A 21514-nucleotide genomic window follows, 5' to 3' on the forward strand; every position below is an offset into this window, starting at 1 on the left:
ATAGGTCTAGTAAAAGTTTCGTGGTTTTCGAGATAATCGAACTTTTCTGTCTTTTTTAATGGCTAGCTCCAATTAAAAAAGACAGAAAAGTTCGATTATCTCGAAAACCACGAAACTTTTACTAGACCTATAAGTGCATTTTCTGGACCAGCCTAAGGTGCTCTGTCGGTGGTTAGAAGGTTATACACTAATTACCGGGCACCCTGTATACCACCATGGAAAACAATTATGCATTAATCTGTACAGAGTACCTTACCTAGGTCAATTTCATTACGTAAGTATAAAGATTTAGCAGTACGGCTATCGCCGTATAAAGCACCGCCGCCTAATCTGTTAAGTATTCTTTTCAACACTGAATGCAGCCTAAGTTAAAGCTTGGAGCTGACGTTCTGGAAGCCCTTCCTGTACAGGGTGACGACGACAGCGCCACCTAGACCCAGGTTGTGTTGCAGGGCTATGCGAGCGTTGGGGACCTAGAAAAAAAACTAAGTATAAATATTCTTTCAAACAAAAGCAAAAAATAGTCCAAACATGAAATGGGTCTTTCTCGAAAAATATGTCTGCGGTCTAATTGCCGACCCATATTATTTTCATACTAGACGCAATAATTAGACGCAACCGCAGACATATTCTCAGAGAATTACCCAAATAATGCCGACATAATATACAACAGATACCTAGTCAAATTGTTAAAGGCGTTTTCGAGAATGGTTGAAACGAGGACAGAAATTTTAAATACAAAATCAATCCACTCAATACAATGTTTATAGACGTAGAGAGTTTGATCTGAAAGAGCAGTCTTTGTGGCCGACGATTTAGCCATGGGTACCTCTCATGGCAACTAATATAGGTACCTACCTAATACATAAAGTTACGAATGTTATTACGATATGAATATCAATTATCAACCTGTCTATCCCCAGATTCTCCTCGTAGCTGCCAGACCAACTCCGCACACTGCGCTAGTCCCGTGGCTCCTAAAGGATTCCCCTTTCCGATCAATCCACCGCTTGGATTCACCACAACTCTTCCTCCGTACGTGTTGTCTCCATCATCTACGAACTGCCCAGCTTTCCCCACTTCACACAGCTGCAGTCCTTCATAAGTGATCATTTCATTCGTAGCGAAGCAGTCGTGAAGCTCGACCACATTCACGTCTTTAGGAGATATTCCAGTCTTTTGATATAGACGCTTAGCGGCTAGCGTAGTCATATTATAACCCGCAACGCTCAAGAGACTTTTCCCATTGAAAACTTCTGGAGTATCTGTAGCCATTTCCATACCAATAATCTCAACGGCTTTCTTTTGAAGTCCATTCTGGATAACAGCTTTTTCAGACATAAGAACGACCGCTCCAGCCCCGTCGCAGTTGAAGCAACAGGATAGTTTGGTCAAAGGACCGAAAATCTTCTTTGAATTCAAGACTTCCTCCACAGTATATGCCTTGGCGATCTGTGCTCGTGGATTATGGGCGCCATGCCTATGGTTTTTGGCTGCTATCTTCGCTACATGCTCTTTATTTGCTCCGTATTTCTTCATATACTCTAATCCAGCATTTCCAAAGAACTGAGCTGCTCCCGGTGCTGTTGTTAGGCCTGCTAATTCGGCTAACTTTGCCACATGCTTGTCAGCAGGATGAGTACGATCTCCATAGGCGCTAACGCTTAAGGGTCCTAGGGCCATTTTCTCGAAGCCAAGAGCTAGCACCACATCAGAACCACCTTCTACGAGCTGTTTAGCCAGGAAGAGAGCAGTGCCGCCCGTGGCACCGTTGTTATTGACATTGAAGATGGGTATGCCTGTCATGCCGACTTGGTATAACACCCGCTGTCCACAGGTAGAGTCTCCGTTTACGTATCCACACACCGCCTGCTGTATTGTATCATATTGGACACAGGCGTCAGCTAAAGCCGCATCCACAGCCTCCTTCCCCATCTCGGGGTAATCTCGCTCTGGGCTTGGTTTTGTAAACTTCGTCATTCCGACGCCAACAACGTATACTTTTTGCGGCATTCTTAAAAGTGTTTGTCACTTGAACGAGGGGTATTCAAAATATTCTCGGTATGAGAATGAAAACAAACAAGTACGAAAAGTTTGATATTTTTATTTTTCAATATACTCCCCCCCTATGTTCATACACTTAAAAGATCGATCAATTATTTTTATTAATCCTGCATAAAAATATTTTTTATCTTTGGTGTAAAAATGCTCCTCCACTGCCGCCTTCAATGCTTCATCATCGGAAAATTTATTTCCACGCAGATCCTTTTTAAGATTGGGGAACAAAAAGAAGTCGCTGGGGGCTAAGTCCGGACTATACGGTGGGTGAGTAACAGTTTCAAACCCACATTCAACAATAGCTGCCTTGGCAATATGAGCAGTATGGACGGGGGCGTTGTCATGCAGAAGCATAACACCTTTGGTTAACTTTCCTCGCCTCTTTTCTTTGATTGCATCCTTTAATTGACGTAGAATGTTAGCGTAGTACTGTCCTGTGATATTTACACCTTTTTCTTTATAATCGATCTGTAATACTCCTTCACAATCCCAAAATATCGTGGCCATGACCTTGCCAGCTGAAGGGATGACCTTGAACTTCTTGGGATGAGCTGAACCCTTAATGTGCCACTGCATGGACTCTTGTTTACTCTCTGGGTCATAATGATGAACCCAGGTTTCATCTCCAGTAACTATTCTTTGCAGCACCTCATCAGGATTTTCACCGCACAGGTCAATAAAATCGGAACAACAAGCTACACGCATGCCTTTTTGAAGCCGAGTCAGCATTCGCGGAACCCATCTTGCACTTACTTTTGACATATTAAGATGGTCATGGATAATATCATGTATGGTACCAATAGAGAGATTGGTTACTTGTGCTATAGATTTTACCTTCACTCGACCATCTTCCAATATAAGTTTTTCCACTTTATCAATATTTTCTTGTGAAGTAGCTACTACAGGCCGGCCAGGTCTAGGGTCGTCTTCAACACTCTCCCTTCCACGTTTAAACTCGCTTGACCACTTTTGAATGGTAGATAAAGAAGGAGCAGACTCACGGTAAACACAATCCATTTCCTCTTTTATGGTTTTTTGATTTTTACCCTGTTTTGTCAAGAATTTTATCACGCATCGATGTTCTAATTTAGTTAACATTGTCAATTCCCACATGATGTTCATGTTTGTTCAGCAATTGCAGAAAAACAAAAGAACATCTCGCTTCGAATTATACTTTTTTTTAATGTCAATGAATAAACCTTAGCGGCCAGTAACGAAAGAAATTTTAGAAGAGGTTGTAAGATATCAATACCGAGAATATTTTGAACGCCCCTCGTACCTATGTACAATAACACTGGCTGTTAATTTGGAATTGTTTTTGCGAACATGTTATCGAGCTTGGAGGATACAACTAAACGGAGTAGCCATTAACAGGCTTTCCCCTCTGTCGAAAATAGGCGGCCAACGGTCATACACAATGTATGCACTGACGTTTATCTGACATGGCTATTTTTACGTTACGCATACATTTGACGTTCCCCTCCCCCGCAAAAATCGGCAGACTGTTTTGTACAGAAAATTACAGACATGGCGTCTCCGTTTGATTATATCCTCCAAGTTATCGAGCTATCGCGTAATGATTAGGGATTGCCAACCGGATATATGTATCTATCTGAAATTTATTAATACAGCGGGCCGGTTAATTTTTTGGCAACAATGATTTATAACTCAAGATAGGTTATAGGCGTTCCAAAATTGAAGCGCTTACCTTGTGACAAATTGGACAAGTTGCCTTTAGTCGCGGCTGGACAAGCGAGAAATGTGCACGTGCTAACGAGCTCCCGCACACCGAAAGAGAAAGAGACGACCTTATGTTTAACAACGAGTGTGACAAAGATGGATGGAATGAGAAAATGAATCAAAATGACAGATTTTATCGTAGGCACAGAAATAAATATGGAAGTATTTTTTGTGCTCCTCAAGTATGAGTATAACCTATCTATGGTTATATAATATCATTGTTTGGCAATCGACGACGAATTGCCATTAATAATCGCATTGCCAAAAAATTAACCGGCCCGATTTATACAGATAAATTGTGTTGGTCTGTTTTAATTTAAGTAATTAGCGATTGACCCTAGCAAACCCTGCTCACATCTGTTGGAAAATAAGCTACAAAATCCAAGATGACTTAGATGACATACTGCTTCCGTTATATATATCTAATGTCCATAAGGATATTAAATCAGGAGTATATGAATATATGTAGACTGCTTTAAAAAAGTTCATCATTTTACTTGAAATAACGTCAGTGCTACCTACATTTGTATCTGTTTTATACGAAAATCTGGATATCCGGATCCACAGAATTTTAAAATCTTTATATCCGGATCCTAGAATTCGGAAAATTGCAAACCCTAGCCTTGTAGGAGGAATATATACATTAATATTTTAATTAGGTTTTTATTATGTTGTTGCTTCTGATTCTTATAATGGGAGGTGTATTCTTTTCTGGCGTCAAGCACACATTTGCATACAAAAATATCACTGGTTGGGGTCATGTTTAAATTTGTAGAAATTAATTCATTCATTTAAATTTTAGGAAACTAGGATTTATAGCTATTATTGTGTTCTTTTTGTGTATTTTCTCATATTTTTGAACCTATGGCTGAAAACTTTTAGGCGGAGGAAGGACACAAACCCATTTCTTGAAATATCGAAGCGTTGATTTTTCCCGAAAGTAGACTTTATCGAATTATTCTCACTCACAATATAAAAAAATCTAAAATATCCCAATCCAGAGGTCCGCTCCCTTATCTACAACATCTTCGTTTGTTTCGATTTTTGGCTTAAGAGAAAAAATACCAACCTGTCTATCCCCAGCTTCTCCCCGTAGCTGCCAGACCAGCTCCGCGCACTGCGCCAGTCCCGTGGCCCCGAGAGGATGTCCCTTCGCGATCAGTCCACCGCTCGGATTCACCACAACACGCCCTCCGTACGTGTTGTCCCCGTCATCCACGAACTTCCCAGCTTTCCCCACTTCACACAGCTGCAGCCCTTCGTACGTGATCATCTCGTTCGTAGCGAAGCAGTCGTGAAGCTCGACCACATTCACGTCTTTAGGAGATATCCCTGACTTTTGATACAGACGCTTAGCAGCTAAAGTGGTCATGTCATAGCCCACGAGGCTCAAGAAACTTTTCCCAGAGAAGGCTTCATTAGTATCTGTAGCCATTTCCATGCCAAGAATCTCTACAGCTTTCTTCTGCAGTCCGTTTTGGATAACAGCTTTTTCAGACATTAAGACGGCCGCTCCAGCGCCGTCGCTGGTAGGACAACAGGACAGTTTCGTCAAAGGACCGAATATCTTTCTTGAATTTAAGACTTCTTCTACAGTATATTCTCTAGCGATCTGCGCGCGTGGATTCTTCGCTCCATGTCTATGATTCTTTGCAGCTATTTTCGCAATATGCTCTTCAGTTGCTCCGTATTTTTTCATGTACTCTAGTCCAGCATTTCCGAAGAATTGCGCTGTTCTTGGTGCCTTAGTCACGCCTGCTAGATCGGCCATCTTAGCATTGTGTTTGTCAAGAGGTGACGTGCGATCTTCATAGGCGCTAGCGCCTAGAGCTCCAGGCGCCATTTTCTCGAAACCAAGAGCTAGAATAATATCATCGCCTCCTTCTATAAGCTGTTTAGCAAGGAACAGGGCTGTAGAGCCGGTAGAGCAGTTGTTGTTGACGTTGTAGATGGGTATGCCTGTCATTCCGACTTGGTATAACACTCGCTGTCCGCTTGTAGAATCTCCTTTCGCATATCCACAAACCGCCTGCTGTATTTTATCATAATTTATACCGGCGTCAGTCAGTGCCGCTTCTACGGCCTCTTTTCCCATCTCTGGATAATCACGGTCTGGGCTCGGCTTTGTGAACTTCGTCATCCCAACTCCAACAACGTAAACTTTTTGCGGCATTTTTAAATGTAATTCGCGTACGAAAACGCTTGAACACTTGGAGAATACTGGCCGTGGAATTCGTGTCAACATAGCTGTTTACGAGCTGGTATCTACAGCAGCGTTATCGCGTAATGACTTAGTAAATAAGCTGCTCGACGGGTGGTGCGAAGTCTACTTTTATTGACTCATAAATTATTCGAGATTCAAGGCATTATATTATGTTGCTTTTAATTTAACTCAGACAATGAAAAGTAGAGTGTGATTGAAAATAAGGATATTTTTTGCATAAGTACGATAATTATACTAAATAGTGTCGCGTTTTAGCTATTTATGTTAGTTTACCTTAGCCATAAACCACAACCTTCATTCAATCATTAGTTAACTTTACTAAGAATTTTTGTTCGGGCTTTAATTTTCGTAATCATTATTTCAAAAACTTTAGATTTTTCATGTAACAAATCTAACCTAACCTGATGGTTTCGAAGCGATGCCTTTTTCAAAACTTTTGAAAGAAAAGACTAAATTATTGAAAACAGCGATAGATTCATAGATGCCACAAGATGGCAGATCCTCCAACGCGCACTTTAGGTACCATGTACATTGTACCATGTTAGCAATAACAATGCCTCGAAACAATACTGATAAGATAACCTTTGCTTGTGAATAATGTGAATTCATGCTAATGGGTTCATTCACTTTATTTTAATTATAATATATGTAGTTTGACCGCCACGCCTTGGTAAGGCGAATTACACACAGACTGAAGCAATATAGCTTCATGCATGATTTTTTTGTAAGATGGCAATAAAATCCACTTTCCCGTTCACTCATTCGTTCATTCCCTACATATCATTCATCTCAACTCTCCTGCCGATACCTAAAGCATACATATATTACCAGTAATAGGTAGTAGGTAATATATGTATGATCATTGTCAAGAGGGCGCTGTTATTCTCATCTCATGTAGGTATAGAATGACAGTTCAGATAGTATGAAAAAAATAGTTCCAGTGAAATTCCGCAACATGGCGCGTGATCATACATTCCTGGTCAGGCTTTACATCACTACATCTTATAAAACAAAGTCCCCCGACGCGTCTGTCTGTCTATGTATGTTCGCGATAAACTACTGAACGGATTCTCATGCGGTTTTCACATATTATAGTTCGTTTTTTTTAGCATTAGAAATAAGGTAAACAATCTTGATGTGTCTTTTAATTGAAAAACACATTTTAAAAATAAGTTACGGTAAATATGTAACAATTATGAATCTAATACGATCTTCTATAGTCTTCTGCTTTCATAAGTAATAGTTATTGATTTTTAAAAAGTGTTTTTCAATTAAAAGACATGTCAAAATCGCTTACCTTCTTTCAAGTTCTTTCTAATGCTAAAAAAACGAACTATAATAGAATGATTCTTGAGGAAGGTTTTGTGTAACCCGTGCGAAGCCGGGGCGGGTCGCTAGTAATCTGTAAGGACTGCATGTCTCTGGTTTATGCATTGAATTAATTTTTTCAATACCTCAGTTCAATACCTAGTCATGAATATTTAATAAATAAGTAAGCATTTAAATAAATAATTCTTTGCTCTTGACCTTTTTAGTTGACTTTCAAAGTTAGGAATGAGAAGTAAAAATATAAATTATATAAATTTATGCTGGTTATATTAACTATTAGTATCTGGAAAACACATAAAAACTCGAAAATGCGCGTTTTCCCAGAGATTACACCTAGCTAGATCGATTTTTCGCCCCCGAAAACCCCGCATAGCATATTAAAATTTCATCGAATTATATATTCATATACAAGAATTGCTCGCTTAAGGTATAAGAATGTAGGTATATTATATATATATATATATAAAGTATGCCAATATCCATCAAAAGATAAGGCGTAGGCACATTTTTTTTATTTGGTTTAGGTCCAAATGTTTTTGTATACTTACCTTTGAATATCGTTATTTTCTACATTGTATTTTTTGCAGTATTACAGCTCACTAAACAACACACAGATACATTGACAAACAACGTTAAATATAAAACTTTTATTAACAAAATAGTACCATTTATAAAATATCCAAGGAATGATAAGATAACATTGAACATTTTTGCTATCATCTATAAAAATACATTGCACCTACATACATACTTCGATTTCTCTAAACAAGAACGTTAGATATATTTAAAGTTATAAATAGTAGATTAAATTTATCATTCTAACCATTTAATTTCATTTGACAATTGTCATGGAACCAACTATAGTCTGTCAAGCCGTTTCCGTCACTACAGAAAAGCGGCAAATTTAAAAAATGTAGGCGCGAAAAGTTATCGTCACATACAAATTCCAATCCCATTTGAATTTCGCGCCTTTTCTACTGACAAAGTAGTTTGACCGGCTATATTTAAAAATAAATGCCCTAGACCAAGATCCATAACCAAGAAATATTCAAAAAACCACTTCAGTTTTTTTTTAATTTACAATTTGGAGCGGATCTGCTCTATTCTGCCTGCCGCCTGCCTCTGAAGGTCTGTAAGCTTCATCGCAAGTCCCATATTCCCTTGTATCTTAATTTTTCCTTGGAAGAAGGCTTTTTGAGGGTTGAGCTTTCCGGAGATTAGGTCAACCACATCTTTGTCGTTGACTGTGAAGGTCACGTCAGGTTTGTCCTTGCCGTTGTACGTGACCTTGCCCTTGCCCTCCTTGGCGTTGATGACCCAGTAGCCCTCGCCGTTGGCGCCCTTGACCTTGAAACCGTAGATGCCTCGGACCTTCTCGATTAGGTTCTCGGTGTCGGTCTCCATGGCATTTTCGAGGATCTTCATGTATTTGAAGACCTAGAAATTTTTAATGATTTTGTTAGAACTTTGTTCATGTACGCGATATAATCCGTTTTAAGTTTTATTTCATGAGTAACTATCGCGGTAACCGAAGACAATATTCGATTTATAGTTTGTCAAAGGACTGTCTCATTTCAAACTTAGACAGAGAGAGTCATACTATTTTTGTCTTACACTAGTACTAGCACCCAAAAGAAAAGGATGAGTCTATACCCTATATAGCCTATGCTTTTTTTGTTCTTATTTACTGACAAATTGGTTTGACCAAGTATAGTTCGGTTTTTTCAATTATTATTCGATAAATTTCACTTTTCAATAATTCAATCCTGCTTCCATATTGTATAATGTAACTTATTAAGTTTTATTTATATTTAAGTTTTATTGTATCCCTTGCGGTACATGGTGATGACTATATAAAGCTCCTTCTAGACCAAAGTTGTAAATAAGGACAAACCTCGAACTCCTCAGGGTTTGAGGAGGCGGCGACCGTGTTGGGGGCGGCATTGGTGAATCCCTTGCGGTACATGGTGATGACTACTGCTCCTCCGAGTCCCAAGTTGTGTTGAAGACCGATTCGGGCGCGAGGGACCTGGAAGAATGGAGAATACCTTCAATATTACTTGCTCAATAATTGTTTATTTTAATTAAGATATTTATACTGTATATATCGTGGTGTTCTCAGAGAAAAGGGACTGTAGGAAGGTATAGAAAATAGAGTACTCTCTCCAGGCGGGTGTTATGCCTGGGGACCGAAGTCCACGTCGATGAAGATGAGTGACACATGATGGCGGATTTGAGCTGACGATGGAGCCTTTCGATAATGCCGTTAGCCGCTGGATGATTAGCTTTCAAGCGACACGTTCCGATTCAAAAGACAGCGTCCTTTTTCAGTATTAGGCCAAGCTTCCGTATACATACATACATACATAAGTACATTTACAATGTCACCTATAAGAAATGATAATATAAATTATTATAATTTATTGCTACTTTGGGCTATTATAATGGTCAAAATTGAAAATCGAAGTACCGTTTATTTCTCACTTGAATATACATATATGCAAGAATATAACAGACAGAGGCCAATTGTTGATTTTAGATATTGGCGGTAATCCATATCGCGTTGTCCTTTTTTCAATCGACGTTGTGTAACAAAATTCTACTGCAAGTTAGAGAAGTAGGTATGAAAAAAAAGAAAGTTTTGTATGTATTTGTTTGTTCCTAAAACAGGTCCGTGGCCTTAAACCATTTGAGTTCAGTAGCAGTTTTGGTGATAAACATTCTAGACTTAATTTAGCTCCGTCGAAACCTGTTACCTACCAACTACATATTATGATATTAGCAATATTACGGGTACGGGTAGTATGGGTATTTCATTTCATCCAGATTCCAAGTAGCACTTATTGCTCTAAAAGTAAGGTTCAATTTTGATTAGCTGCCGACGCTGCCGTTAATTTGCATAGCCTGTCTTTAATAGAAGCTAACTGAAACTTCAAAAGAAGCACCTGACATTCGATTTAGAACTTTCTCTTGTATAATATGAAGTCCATTTTACTACAATTGGTGTACCAGAATTAAATCTTAGAATTTTGCGGTTGTATATAGGTACTTATGTATATTATATTGTTAATTAGAAAGTTAGTTAAGTAGTTAAAGGTGCTATTCCATGTTCAAATTAATAGTTAGCAACTTATGTATGTACATACCTATTTCTTTCAAAAGCTGCCTTTTTGTTAACTGGCGCCACTAAGAAGTAGGTAAGTGACACTTAACAATTTTATGCTGAGAAAGGCATATTTTATCTGCACACCGTACGTATAGTCGAGTTCTCAAACATTTTTACAAGCCAATGTTCCAAAAAATATATATACACACCTCTAAGACACTGACAATAAGTGTGTAAATATATTTTTGGAACGTACGCTTGTAAACATGTTTGTGAACTCGATCGTACTCTCAGTAACACTAAATAAATCTGGACAGCTTACTGAGTAATTAGTAGCAAGGCTCGGAAAACGCCCGTCATTTTGAAAACAAGCCACAATTTAGAATAGAATAGAAGAAATTTATTCAGAAAACGCTTAAATTTAGGTATTACATGAGATGAGACAGCAGAACTAATTTATTGTTAATTTGGGACCCGTTTTAGAGTCGAAAATATTCGTTTACGGTCTACGGATGTCATTGGGGCATATTTAATCGTTAACATTGGTATAAAGAAGTCTGTGTTGTACGGAGTAGGGTAATGTTTTCAAAATGCCGGGCGTTTTTCCGAGCCTTGTTAAGTAGACACATAACTATCTATGCCTACCTGCGAATGACTGATAGCACACAGCACACGACCTCCTCTTGCCGTCGGAGGTATAAAACTAGCCACGGGTTACGTAAATACCGGTTTCCTCACAAATTACCTGTCACTACGTTCGCTGGCAAAAACGATGCGCTGCGTGCTTGGGTACGGCTACAATTTTTACCCGAATGCATACTTAATATTATAAATGAAATGAGAAAGTAACTCTGTCCGTTTGTTAGCTCTTCACGCTTTAAACGCTGAACCGATTTAGAATTTTCAGAGAAGATATCACGTGTAAATTTTTTCTAAGCGGGAAACCCAAAAACAACAGTACCTATTTACTCAAAAAATTAATCAGATCAAATAATCCGCTCTATTTTATATGCGTAATTAATTACCCAATAAAAAACTTTCATCGCATCATAGCATCTGGAACATATAGGTACGCAACGTCAAAAATAGGCTACAGATTGAATTTACTATGGCAGTGGTTTAGAAAACGCTATGTAGTAGGAAATAATATACGAAAAGGTTATGAGTGTGATTAAGCTTTGTTCCTTTAATGTTTGTTCCTTTTTTCACATAATTCACATTAAACGGTAGCATACAAAATACTCAGCCAATTTTGACGGATATTGATGAAAATGGACAAAGGAGGCTCTACAAGATTTTATTAATTTTTCGTTATATGTCGTTTTGCATTGTCGATAAAGCATTTCTTAGTATTGTTATTAATAAGAAATGTAAAATATTATATTAAACGATAAGAAAAGCATCCACTCACGAAGGCAGACATATTGCAAAACAACAGAAATATACGGCAAACTTGATAAGGTAACCTCCTTATCTGAAGTCGGTCAAGTTACGACCAAACTTGTACCTACTGTTTACTTTCACTTGGAAACCTAGATTAGCCTTTCAGAACTTGTCTGATTTCTGTATGAATTAAAATTTAACAAATTGATATCATTGATGTTTCCATAGGGTACATAGGGTACATAGTAATACAGCAATGTTTTATTGGTCATGTTGAAGGGCGGGCGTGGTGTTTCGGCGGTTCCGTGGGAATCTGCCAAAAGTAGAGTAGAGTAGACGAGCTGGGCAAATCGACCGATTTGATCAGGATAATAATTGGCGCCAATCTCATCTAGCGTCCACACGTACACAATTTAATCACCAATTTGCATTCGATAGATACTAACTTCGAAAATTGGCAGTTTAGTGTCCGCACCTGCTGATTTGATCGGGGAATCAAATTGGCGTTTGCGTCCGCACGGCCTGATTCGATCGGACAATTTCATCAGATTGGCGAAAAATTGTCTCGTCTGGACTCCACTAAATCCTACAATCTACATGCCAAATGAACATGCGACACCACAGAAAACCACCGTGTCGCCGAAATAATTTTTAGCTTGTAAGATCTTTATTATTGTAATTTGTATGTATGTTAGTTTGTTAGGTATGTATCTATCTATGGGCTTTAGTTGCCTGATAATAAATTATATTTATTTATTTATTTTATTTTATTTTGGGCTACCTAATTGCGGCGGTGTGTTTGATTTGACTAAGTTTTAATATTTATTTTTAATTGGAAGTTTTGATGTTTATTTTGTTATATTTTCTGTATGCATGCGCATGTGATTCTGATTTTTCAAACACAATGTAATATTGTTATTAAATAAATAAATTAATCAATGAATGAATGAATGAAATGTTCTGCCGCCACTGCCGCCAGAGGCAGCACTAGCACAAACTGAAAACCTTAGAGCAACTTAAAAACAACTTATATATAAACTATGCCTTAGTGTAAAGTTTAATAAATAAAATGCCTTGAACAGCTTATTTGACAAGTTTTCACCGATTTAAATATTTGTTACGAATAAATATGACATTGATTGATGATTCATCAAGGCGGTTTGTTTACAGTTTGTGCTAGTAGCGCCCCCTCCGCAGTTTTGCGTAATAGCAAAAAATATGAGTACCTATAGGTATTTCTTAAATTTATCCGTATGATACATGATAATAAATTATAGTAATATATGTAGAAGCGCTGGTGGCCTAGCGGTAAGAGCGTGCGACTTGCAATCCGGAGGTCGCGGGTTCGAACCCCGGCTAGTACCAATGAGTTTTTCGGAACTTATGTACGAAATGTCATTTGATATTTTACCAGTCGCTTTTCGGTGAAGGAAAACATCGTGAGGAAACCGGACTAACCCCAATACGGGCCTAGTTTACCCTCTGGGTTGGAAGGTCAGATGGCAGTCGCTTTCGTAAAAACTAGTGCCCACGCCAATAACTGGGATTAGTTGCCAAGCGGACCCCAGACTCCCATGAGCCGTGGCAAAATGCCGGGACAACGCGAGGAAGATGATATGTAAAAAGCATATTCATTTAACCATTGTAAAGAAAATGTATGTAAAGTGTCATTCAATAGAAGTTGCTAACTATGTAAACAAACCGTCATACTAAAATTGACACTGAATGTCAATTTACTAGTAACTTTTGTTTACATAGTTAGCAAGTTCTATTGAATGACATTTTAGGTATGGTATTCTCATTATAGTATTTTATGCAACCGTTGTTTAAGAGAGGTCAAAAAAGCGGCTAAGTGCGAGTCGGACTCGCCCATGAAGGGTTCCGTATTTAGGCGATTTATGACGTATAAAAAAAAACTACTTACTAGATCTCGTTCAAACCAATTTTCGGTGGAAGTTTACATGGTAATGTATATCATATATTTTTTTTAGTTTTATCATTCTCTTATTTTAGAAGTTACAGGGGGGGGGGGGGACACACATTTTACCACTTTGGAAGTGTCTCTCGCGCAAACTATTCAGTTTAGAAAAAAATGATATTAGAAACCTCAATATCATTTTTGAAGACCTATCCATAGATACCCCACACGTATGGGTTTGATGAAAAAAAAATTTTTGAGTTTCAGTTCGAAGTATGGGGAACCCCAAAAATTTATTGTTTTTTTTCTATTTTTGTGTGAAAATCTTAATGCGGTTCACAGAATACATCTACTTACCAAGTTTCAACAGTATAGTTCTTATAGTTTCGGAGAAAAGTGGCTGTGACATACGGACGGACAGACAGACGGACAGACGGACAGACAGACAGACAGACAGACATGACGAATCTATAAGGGTTCCGTTTTTTGCCATTTAGCTACGGAACCCTAAAAAGGCGAGTGGCGTGAGTAACAATTTGAGGCGAAGCCGAAAATTGTTAATAAAGACGCCACGAGTATTTTCTGACTCAGTTAAACAACGTTGCATACAATATACAATACTTTTTCTACGACCAAGCACTTACTTTGAAACAAAATTGTAAATTTAACAAAAATTTTTAATTCAAGAAGTAGCAAAAATGGAGGGTACGGGCGGGAGAAGAATGAATGAATGAATGAATGAAATTTAAAAAAAAACATGTCTATGGTTCACTTATTTGTCAGAGATGACATTTAAAATAAGGTTGGCAACATTGTATTTCATTCAATATTTTTTAAGTGGTCATCCACTGTTAGCAAAATGTAAAGCCCTACTGGATATATCTCCTGTCTCTAAGTACTGGAAAAATAAAGAACTCCCCCCATTAATTAAAGCTTACAAAAAGTATTGCAATATAAATTATTACCAATTTGACAAGAATCAAATATTCTGCTTTAATTACGACACTTTAGTTTTTCAACCCACAGTCGTCCTAGACTTGGGAATTTCTAAAAAAACACCCAATGCAAACACTGTATTTAACCAAATTATGGACAGTCAATTTAAGGGATGGCTACAGGTCTACACAGATGCCTCTAAAATAACCCCAAGAGAATCCGTAGGATCAGCGGTATGGATCCCAAAATATAAAATAGTACTCAATAATAAAAGCCCTCCACAAGCCTCAATATTTACTGGCGAAGCAGTCGCTCTATATGAAGCTATCACCTACATTAAATCGCACAATCAAGACAAAAGTATAATCTTGACTGATTCTCTGAGCTGCCTACAGGATTTGAAGAGACTACCATTTCACTCCAAGGATAACTTCTACCTAACCTTAAAAATAAAAGATAAACTTAGAGAATGCCATGATGCCAATTTGCAAGTAGTGTTGGCATGGATCCCTAGCCATTCAGGCATAACGGGCAACGAGGTCGTGGACCAATGTGCTAAAGCTGCCATACACCAGAGCTTCGCTTCTGACCAAAAATGCTTTACTCGCGACATAAGATCTTCGATAAGATGTCTTCTATTTGAAAAATGGAATAAATTATGGCAGCTCTCACGTAGAGCCAAGGGTCAACATTACGGTAACATACAGCCAAATATCCCTCCTAAACCCTGGTTCTTCAAGCACAAAGGCTATTCTAAGGTTGTTACCTCGAATATTATCAGATTACGACTTGGACATATTTGTTCGCCAGTGCGCCTGGCCAAGAGCCGAATAAGGGATAGCTCTATCTGTGAGTGTGGACTGGACGAAGGTACCACTAACCATATACTTCTGGAATGCCCCTTAATACGTTATCCAATATATGATTTTCTCCCACGTGAGATAAGCCGTCCTATAAATATTAACTTCCTGCTAACCCTAGTTTATACCACATTTGGTGGTATTTTAAATAAATTCCTAACTAAGAATGAGTTCAAACTGTGAATTATGAGCATTCTGACAGGTGATGGGTCTAGTAAACGTTATAATAACCTTAATAATATATATATATAAGAATAAGAATAAGAATAAGAATAAGAATAAGAATAATTTATTTATAATAAAATAGGTAGGCAATCACAAAGGTGTCCGGTAAGCACCAAACTAGGCTGAGCCTGTATCTTGGGGCTTACAAAAGAGTAGGTAACATACGGTAACTAAACCTAATTAAAATGATGTGTGAAAGAGGGTGATAAGGTGTAAGCTTTTAGGGTGTGTATGTGTGTGTGTGTGTGTGTGTGTGTGTGTGTGTGTGTGTGTGTGTGTGTGTGTGTGTGTGTGTGAAAGGTGTAGGAGAGCGAGTAAGGACTAGATGATGACAGACCTAAACATAAGAACGTATTATATTTTCCGTATCATTGTAGGATAGGGTCACAAACCATTTTTTGAGTTTAGATTTAACATTTGATAAAGTACACGTTTTTAGATCGATAATTTTGCAAACAGAGTTATATATAAATGGGTGCATATGGGAAGCAAACCTCTTGGCGTGAGATGTATGGACAGCAGGTACCGGGACTCTATATATACGTCTGCTCAAAATGAGGTCTCTTACCGGTAAATTTGTAATACTTTTATGAACTCTACACACTGCGCTGAAAATAAATAATTGTCTGACTCTGAGGATCCCCGTTTCATTATACAGCAAGTCGGTAGGAAATCTAAAAGGTTTTCTTAGCATGACTTTGATGACAGCACGTTGCGCACGCTCTAGTTCTAGGAGTGCCGTCTTACCTGCGCTGCCCCAGACTGCAATACAATATTTTAAAACAGATTGGCACAGGGCATGGTAGACAACGCGAAGGACACTTAGAGGTGAACAGTCCCGCAGCCGTTTCACTAAATAAATCAGTTTTCTCACTTTTTTGGATAGACTAGTCAAGTGTTGTTTAAAAGAAAGGTGTTCATCAACGATAAGGCCCAGATACTTGACGGTGTAGCATCTACTTATGGACCCACATGAGCAGTTTAAGTTATTTGTGTCGCAGGAATGTAACTTTAAGTGGTATGTGAGCGGAGCAGAGGAGACTGATGTCTTTGAGAATGGGATGTGATAGCTTTTGTTCATATTTAGAGTGAGAAGATTGTGATCCAACCATTTCGATACTAATGATAGTCCTGCCTCAGCTGACAAGTATGTTTCCTCCCAAGTATTACCACTAAAAAGAGCTACGGTGTCATCAGCATAGCAGATGAATTCTGAGTTTGGGATAGTGGTTTGAAGAAGGTCATTAATGTATGTAATAAAAAGCGAGGGACCGAGGATACTGCCCTGTGGGACGCCGAAGTAGATGTGAGATCTGCAGCTTGTTGAATCTCCGATCTTAACCGATTGCTGTCTATTTGTTAGGTAGCTGGAAAACCAGTCGTGTGCAGAGCCTCGAATTCCGAGAGCTTCTAGTTTCTTGAGAAGAATGGGAATTGAGACGGTGTCAAAGGCCTTCGCCAGGTCAAGGAATACCCCTATACAGCATTTACCGGCATCTAGATGACCAGAGATCATGTTTGTGAGAGTAAGCACGGCATCTTCAGTCGATTTGCCGCGTCTGAAACCAAACTGATGTTCTGACAACAGTGAGTGTTTCTCTAAATAGTTCACGAGACGAATATTTACAATTTTTTCTAAGATTTTAGAGAAAACGCATAAGAGAGAGATGGGTCTATAGTTAGTGGGCAGATCTTTTGGGCCGGATTTGTGAATCGGGGAGACAATAGCTAATTTCCAACAGTCAGGGAAGTATCCTTTTTCTAGACTAAGGTTGCAGAGACAGACAAAAGGCTCAAGGATTACCTCTTTTATTTCCTTGATTAGTAAAGGTTTAATGCCATCGTATCCAGGAGCTTTGTCAGACTTGAGTTGCCTAATAAGGATCTCTACCTCAAAAGTATCGGTTGGCTGCATGAAAAATGAGTGTGGGGTGGTATGTGAGGGAACAAACTTGTCAGCTAGAGTATGTTGAGATTCCGCGAGTTTGGAAAGTATCTGATCAGCTAAATTACTACCTACCGTAGTAAAGTGAGTGTTACAACTATCAAGGGATTCTTGAGCGGAGTTTCCAGATTTGGTTAGGTGGGCGGCATCGTTTATATTGTTTGAGAATTGGCATATAGTCTTAATTGTTTTCCATAGTTTCTTAGGTTTATCTTTATTTTCTTGTATTTGCTTGTTATGAAATTCAGTCTTTAAATTGTATAATAAGTTGTTACAGAAGTTTCTGTAGCGGGTGTATATTATATGTGTGATCGGATTGTCTGGTTTGTGACGTCTTTAACAATTGGAAGTAGTTGTGTTGTCCGTAGGTTGAATTGCTTGTGTTTGTTTGTAGGGTGGATGGATACTCTACCGAACACCGTCTATACATCACCGACGATCTTTATCATACTGGCCGTGTGTTATCCAACCTCGACACTGGCGGAATCATCAAGCCCTGATGGAGCCATAATACACAAAAATTGATTGATTGATTGAAGTGGTCATTACACGAAGTATTGTAAAATCGCCAAAAAGATACTGCGTGTATGCACAAATTCTTTTTTGGGGCATAGACTAAAGACTTGTCTTGACAACTATAAGGTAGGGTTTTAAAGGTGTGTGCACGACCCTTTAAATGACAAATAAAAGTACGGGAGTAGAAAAAATAATTTAAATATTTTATAATATACACATTGCAAGTGTAATAAAATAACGAACTAACAAGAATTGTGCGATTTGTGCGTAGTTATGCGTAAGTTAATAAATAACTATGATAAGATGTTTTTATATATATTTTATTTATTTATGTAATTTTTAAGTATAGTTTGCTCTTTTTTAACTCACTCAATATATTTTCTTTCTCTGCACCAATTGAAGGTTGACTGGTAGAGAATGCCATTTGGCATAAAGTCCGCCATTTGTACATTGTTGTATATATTTTGTGCAATAAAGTTTAAATAAATAAGATAATTACTCATACTCATACTCATACTCACCTAATTAGAATAGTGATTTATTAAACATTACTTTATCAATGCAATCAATCAATTCTGATACCTTAGATAACAACCGAAATTATCTACTTAGGCTCATGAACTTTCGATAAATACTCAAGTATGATTTAAAAAGACAATTTAGTTCAGAGTATTTTTAAGCATTTCTTTTATACTATGTAGTGATACGCAATATTGTAAATCTAAACGGTTGTTATAACACTTATAACTGAAGACCAAAGTCCATAAACGCATTGGCAACTGTGTTTTTGCGATGACTTTAAACCTTTGCTGTAAGGTGCTAAAACATTTCTTATTTGTTCGCAAAAGAGAATAAATTACTGAAGTTATTAGCACATACAATATAAGTCATAAAATAATTTAATTTATATTAGTATCTTAAAACCTAAAGGATGTATAATCACCAATAGATAAAAGTGTATCTAGTATAACCTGTCCAGGGAGTATTAAGACTTAAGGACAGACAGGGGCAGTTGTGATTTTTCCCCAGCAAGTAAAAACAAATTGTAGCTGGTTTTATCCAGTATTGTGAAAATTCCCTTACTTGCCAGTGAAAAATCACCTTAGTATGTAACCAACCTGTCTGTCTCCTGCCTCGCCTCTCAGCTGCCAGACCAGCTCCGCACACTGCGCCAGTCCCGTGGCACCCAGGGGATGTCCCTTGGCTATCAGTCCCCCGCTCGGGTTCACAACCACTTGCCCTCCATATGTGTTGTCCCCGGCATCTACAAACTTGCCCGCTTCACCCTCCCCGCACAGCTGCAACCCTTCATATGTAATCAGTTCATTCGCAGCAAAGCAATCATGAAGCTCTACAACGTCTACTTGCTTTGGTGAAATGCCAGTCTTTGCGTAAAGGCGCTTGGCCGCAAGCCCGGTCATGTCATAACCGGCTATCTTCATTAAACTGTTCTCAGTGAACACAGCTTCTGTATCAGTAGCCATTTCCATACCTATGATCTCAACAGCCTTGTTTTGCAGTCCGTGCCGGATGACAGCTTCTTCTGACATGAGCACAGCAGCGCCCGCTCCGTCACTAGTCGGACAGCACTCCAGTTTGGTCAATGGACCATAGATCTTTCTAGAATTCAAAACCTCTTCTACCGTATACTCCCTTGCGCTCTGTGCTCGTGGATTTTTGACACCATGTCTGTGGTTCTTCGCTGCTATTTTGGCTAAATGAACCTCTGTTGTGCCATACTTTTTCATGTGTTCCATGGCAGCATTACCGAAGTATTGCGGTGTCATTGGGGCAGCGGCTAAGTCGGCCATCTCGGCCATTTTGAGCGTGTGACGGTCCATGGGGTTTGTGCGGTCGGTGTAGGCGCCAGCGCCGAGCGCGCCGGCGGCCATCTTCTCGAAGCCGACAGCCAGGACTATGTCAGAAATACCACCCTCGATGAGCTGTTTGGCAAGAAACAGGGCGTTCGAGCCGGTCGAGCAGTTGTTATTGACATTGTAGATCGGGATACCGGTCATGCCGACCTGGTACAACACGCGCTGCCCGCAAGTCGAGTCTCCGAAAACGTACCCGCACACGGCTTGCTGAATCTTCTCGTACTTGATCCCAGCGTCCGCCAGCGCAGCCTCCACCGCTTCCTTCCCCATCTCGGGATAATCGCGGTCCGGGCTTGGCTTGACGAACTTCGTCATGCCTACGCCGACAACAAAAACTTTTCTACCCATTTTAAAAGCTTATATTTACCTCAAGCGATGACTGCGAACTGCGTAGTTTGCTGGGCCGCGCACAAAGAACGAGTACGAGCTCACTAAATCTCTTTAATTCCTTCGTTCACTGATAACTTGGCGAAGATAATGCTTATCTAATACAGAGTATAAATCAGGATATACCACCAACAGTCCTAATCTATTATCGCTAGGGCAATTTGCGGTTTTAAGCGACTCAAATCACTTTTTATTGCTATCAGCAACTAATAAACCGCCCGGGTGTCTCTACAAAAGAGAAAGACTGTAGTATTGAATATAAATGATAATAATTAAGTCGAAGTTCACTTTGCATGACGTCTTTGACACAATTTCATTTAAACTTGGTCGTGTGGCTAAATGAAAGTCACGCAAAATTAAACTCTGATCCCTTGCCTTAACAACTTCAAATATGCAAACACATCGCAGATCCAAAACTTGCCATGCCATGTCACTGACACTGACGTGACGGCCACCAAAGAGTGTTCGGATAGCATAAAATAATCTCGGCTAGAGTGACTTTTACAAAACAAACTAACACCAATAAACTTCATAGATCTTTGCTAAAACCTTACGAAACAACAATTTTAGGGCCAGTAATCTTGACTAGTATCAAATTTTTATTTAACGATGTATATTATTGGGCAATTTGCACAAAGCTGGCTTCCTATTATAACAACGTATAGTATTTGAACGTACTCTAGTGATGTACAACGATATAAAAATTCATGAAGATGTTGAGTTTTAAATACTTTTTATAGTAAAAAAACATGTTTTACAAAATATTCTTCAATTTTAGTAACTTTTCATGTCATTATTATGTTAAGATGAGATAGAGATGATGATATAATAATGCATTTGACTATAACTCATATGTTTAGTGTTTATGTACTTACTAAAGAGGTTTGAGAATTGCTTGAATGCTGGCAAATGTTAATAATTATGAAAGATATTTAAAAAAAAAAAACATTTTTAAATAGTAACAAAACACTATCATTGACGTTTCAGATTATCAGATTATACTCAAAATT

At 38.5% G+C, this 21514-nt stretch overlaps 2 protein-coding genes across 3 annotated transcripts; both read right to left on the bottom strand.

Annotated features, from left to right (window-relative positions):
* Window positions 1-350: 350 nt before the first annotated feature.
* Window positions 351-6050, bottom strand: LOC134653880 (sterol carrier protein 2-like). Of its 2 annotated transcripts, none has more exons than XM_063509241.1 (2): window positions 4868-6050; window positions 351-473 (listed from the first exon to the last, which is right to left on the bottom strand). In XM_063509241.1, the coding sequence occupies exons 1-2, from the start codon at window positions 6041-6043 to the stop codon at window positions 369-371; spliced, it is 1281 nt and encodes a 426-aa protein (XP_063365311.1). In that variant the 5' UTR covers window positions 6044-6050; the 3' UTR covers window positions 351-368. The 2 variants fall into 2 exon arrangements, with proteins under 2 accessions (XP_063365311.1, XP_063365312.1); XM_063509242.1 differs by lacking the exon at window positions 4868-6050 and adding an exon at window positions 910-2013 and having other exon boundaries at window positions 357-473.
* Window positions 6051-8358: 2308 nt separating this feature from the next.
* LOC134653910 (sterol carrier protein 2-like) lies at window positions 8359-20726 on the bottom strand. The gene is made up of 3 exons (XM_063509274.1): window positions 19359-20726; window positions 9246-9380; window positions 8359-8788 (listed from the first exon to the last, which is right to left on the bottom strand). Exons 1-3 carry the CDS (start codon window positions 20463-20465, stop codon window positions 8429-8431), a joined length of 1602 nt encoding a protein of 533 aa, XP_063365344.1. The 5' UTR covers window positions 20466-20726; the 3' UTR covers window positions 8359-8428.
* Window positions 20727-21514: the final 788 nt, after the last annotated feature.

This window comes from Cydia amplana, chromosome 14 (genome assembly GCF_948474715.1).
Source record: "Cydia amplana chromosome 14, ilCydAmpl1.1, whole genome shotgun sequence".
Lineage (NCBI taxonomy): Eukaryota > Metazoa > Arthropoda > Insecta > Lepidoptera > Tortricidae > Cydia > Cydia amplana.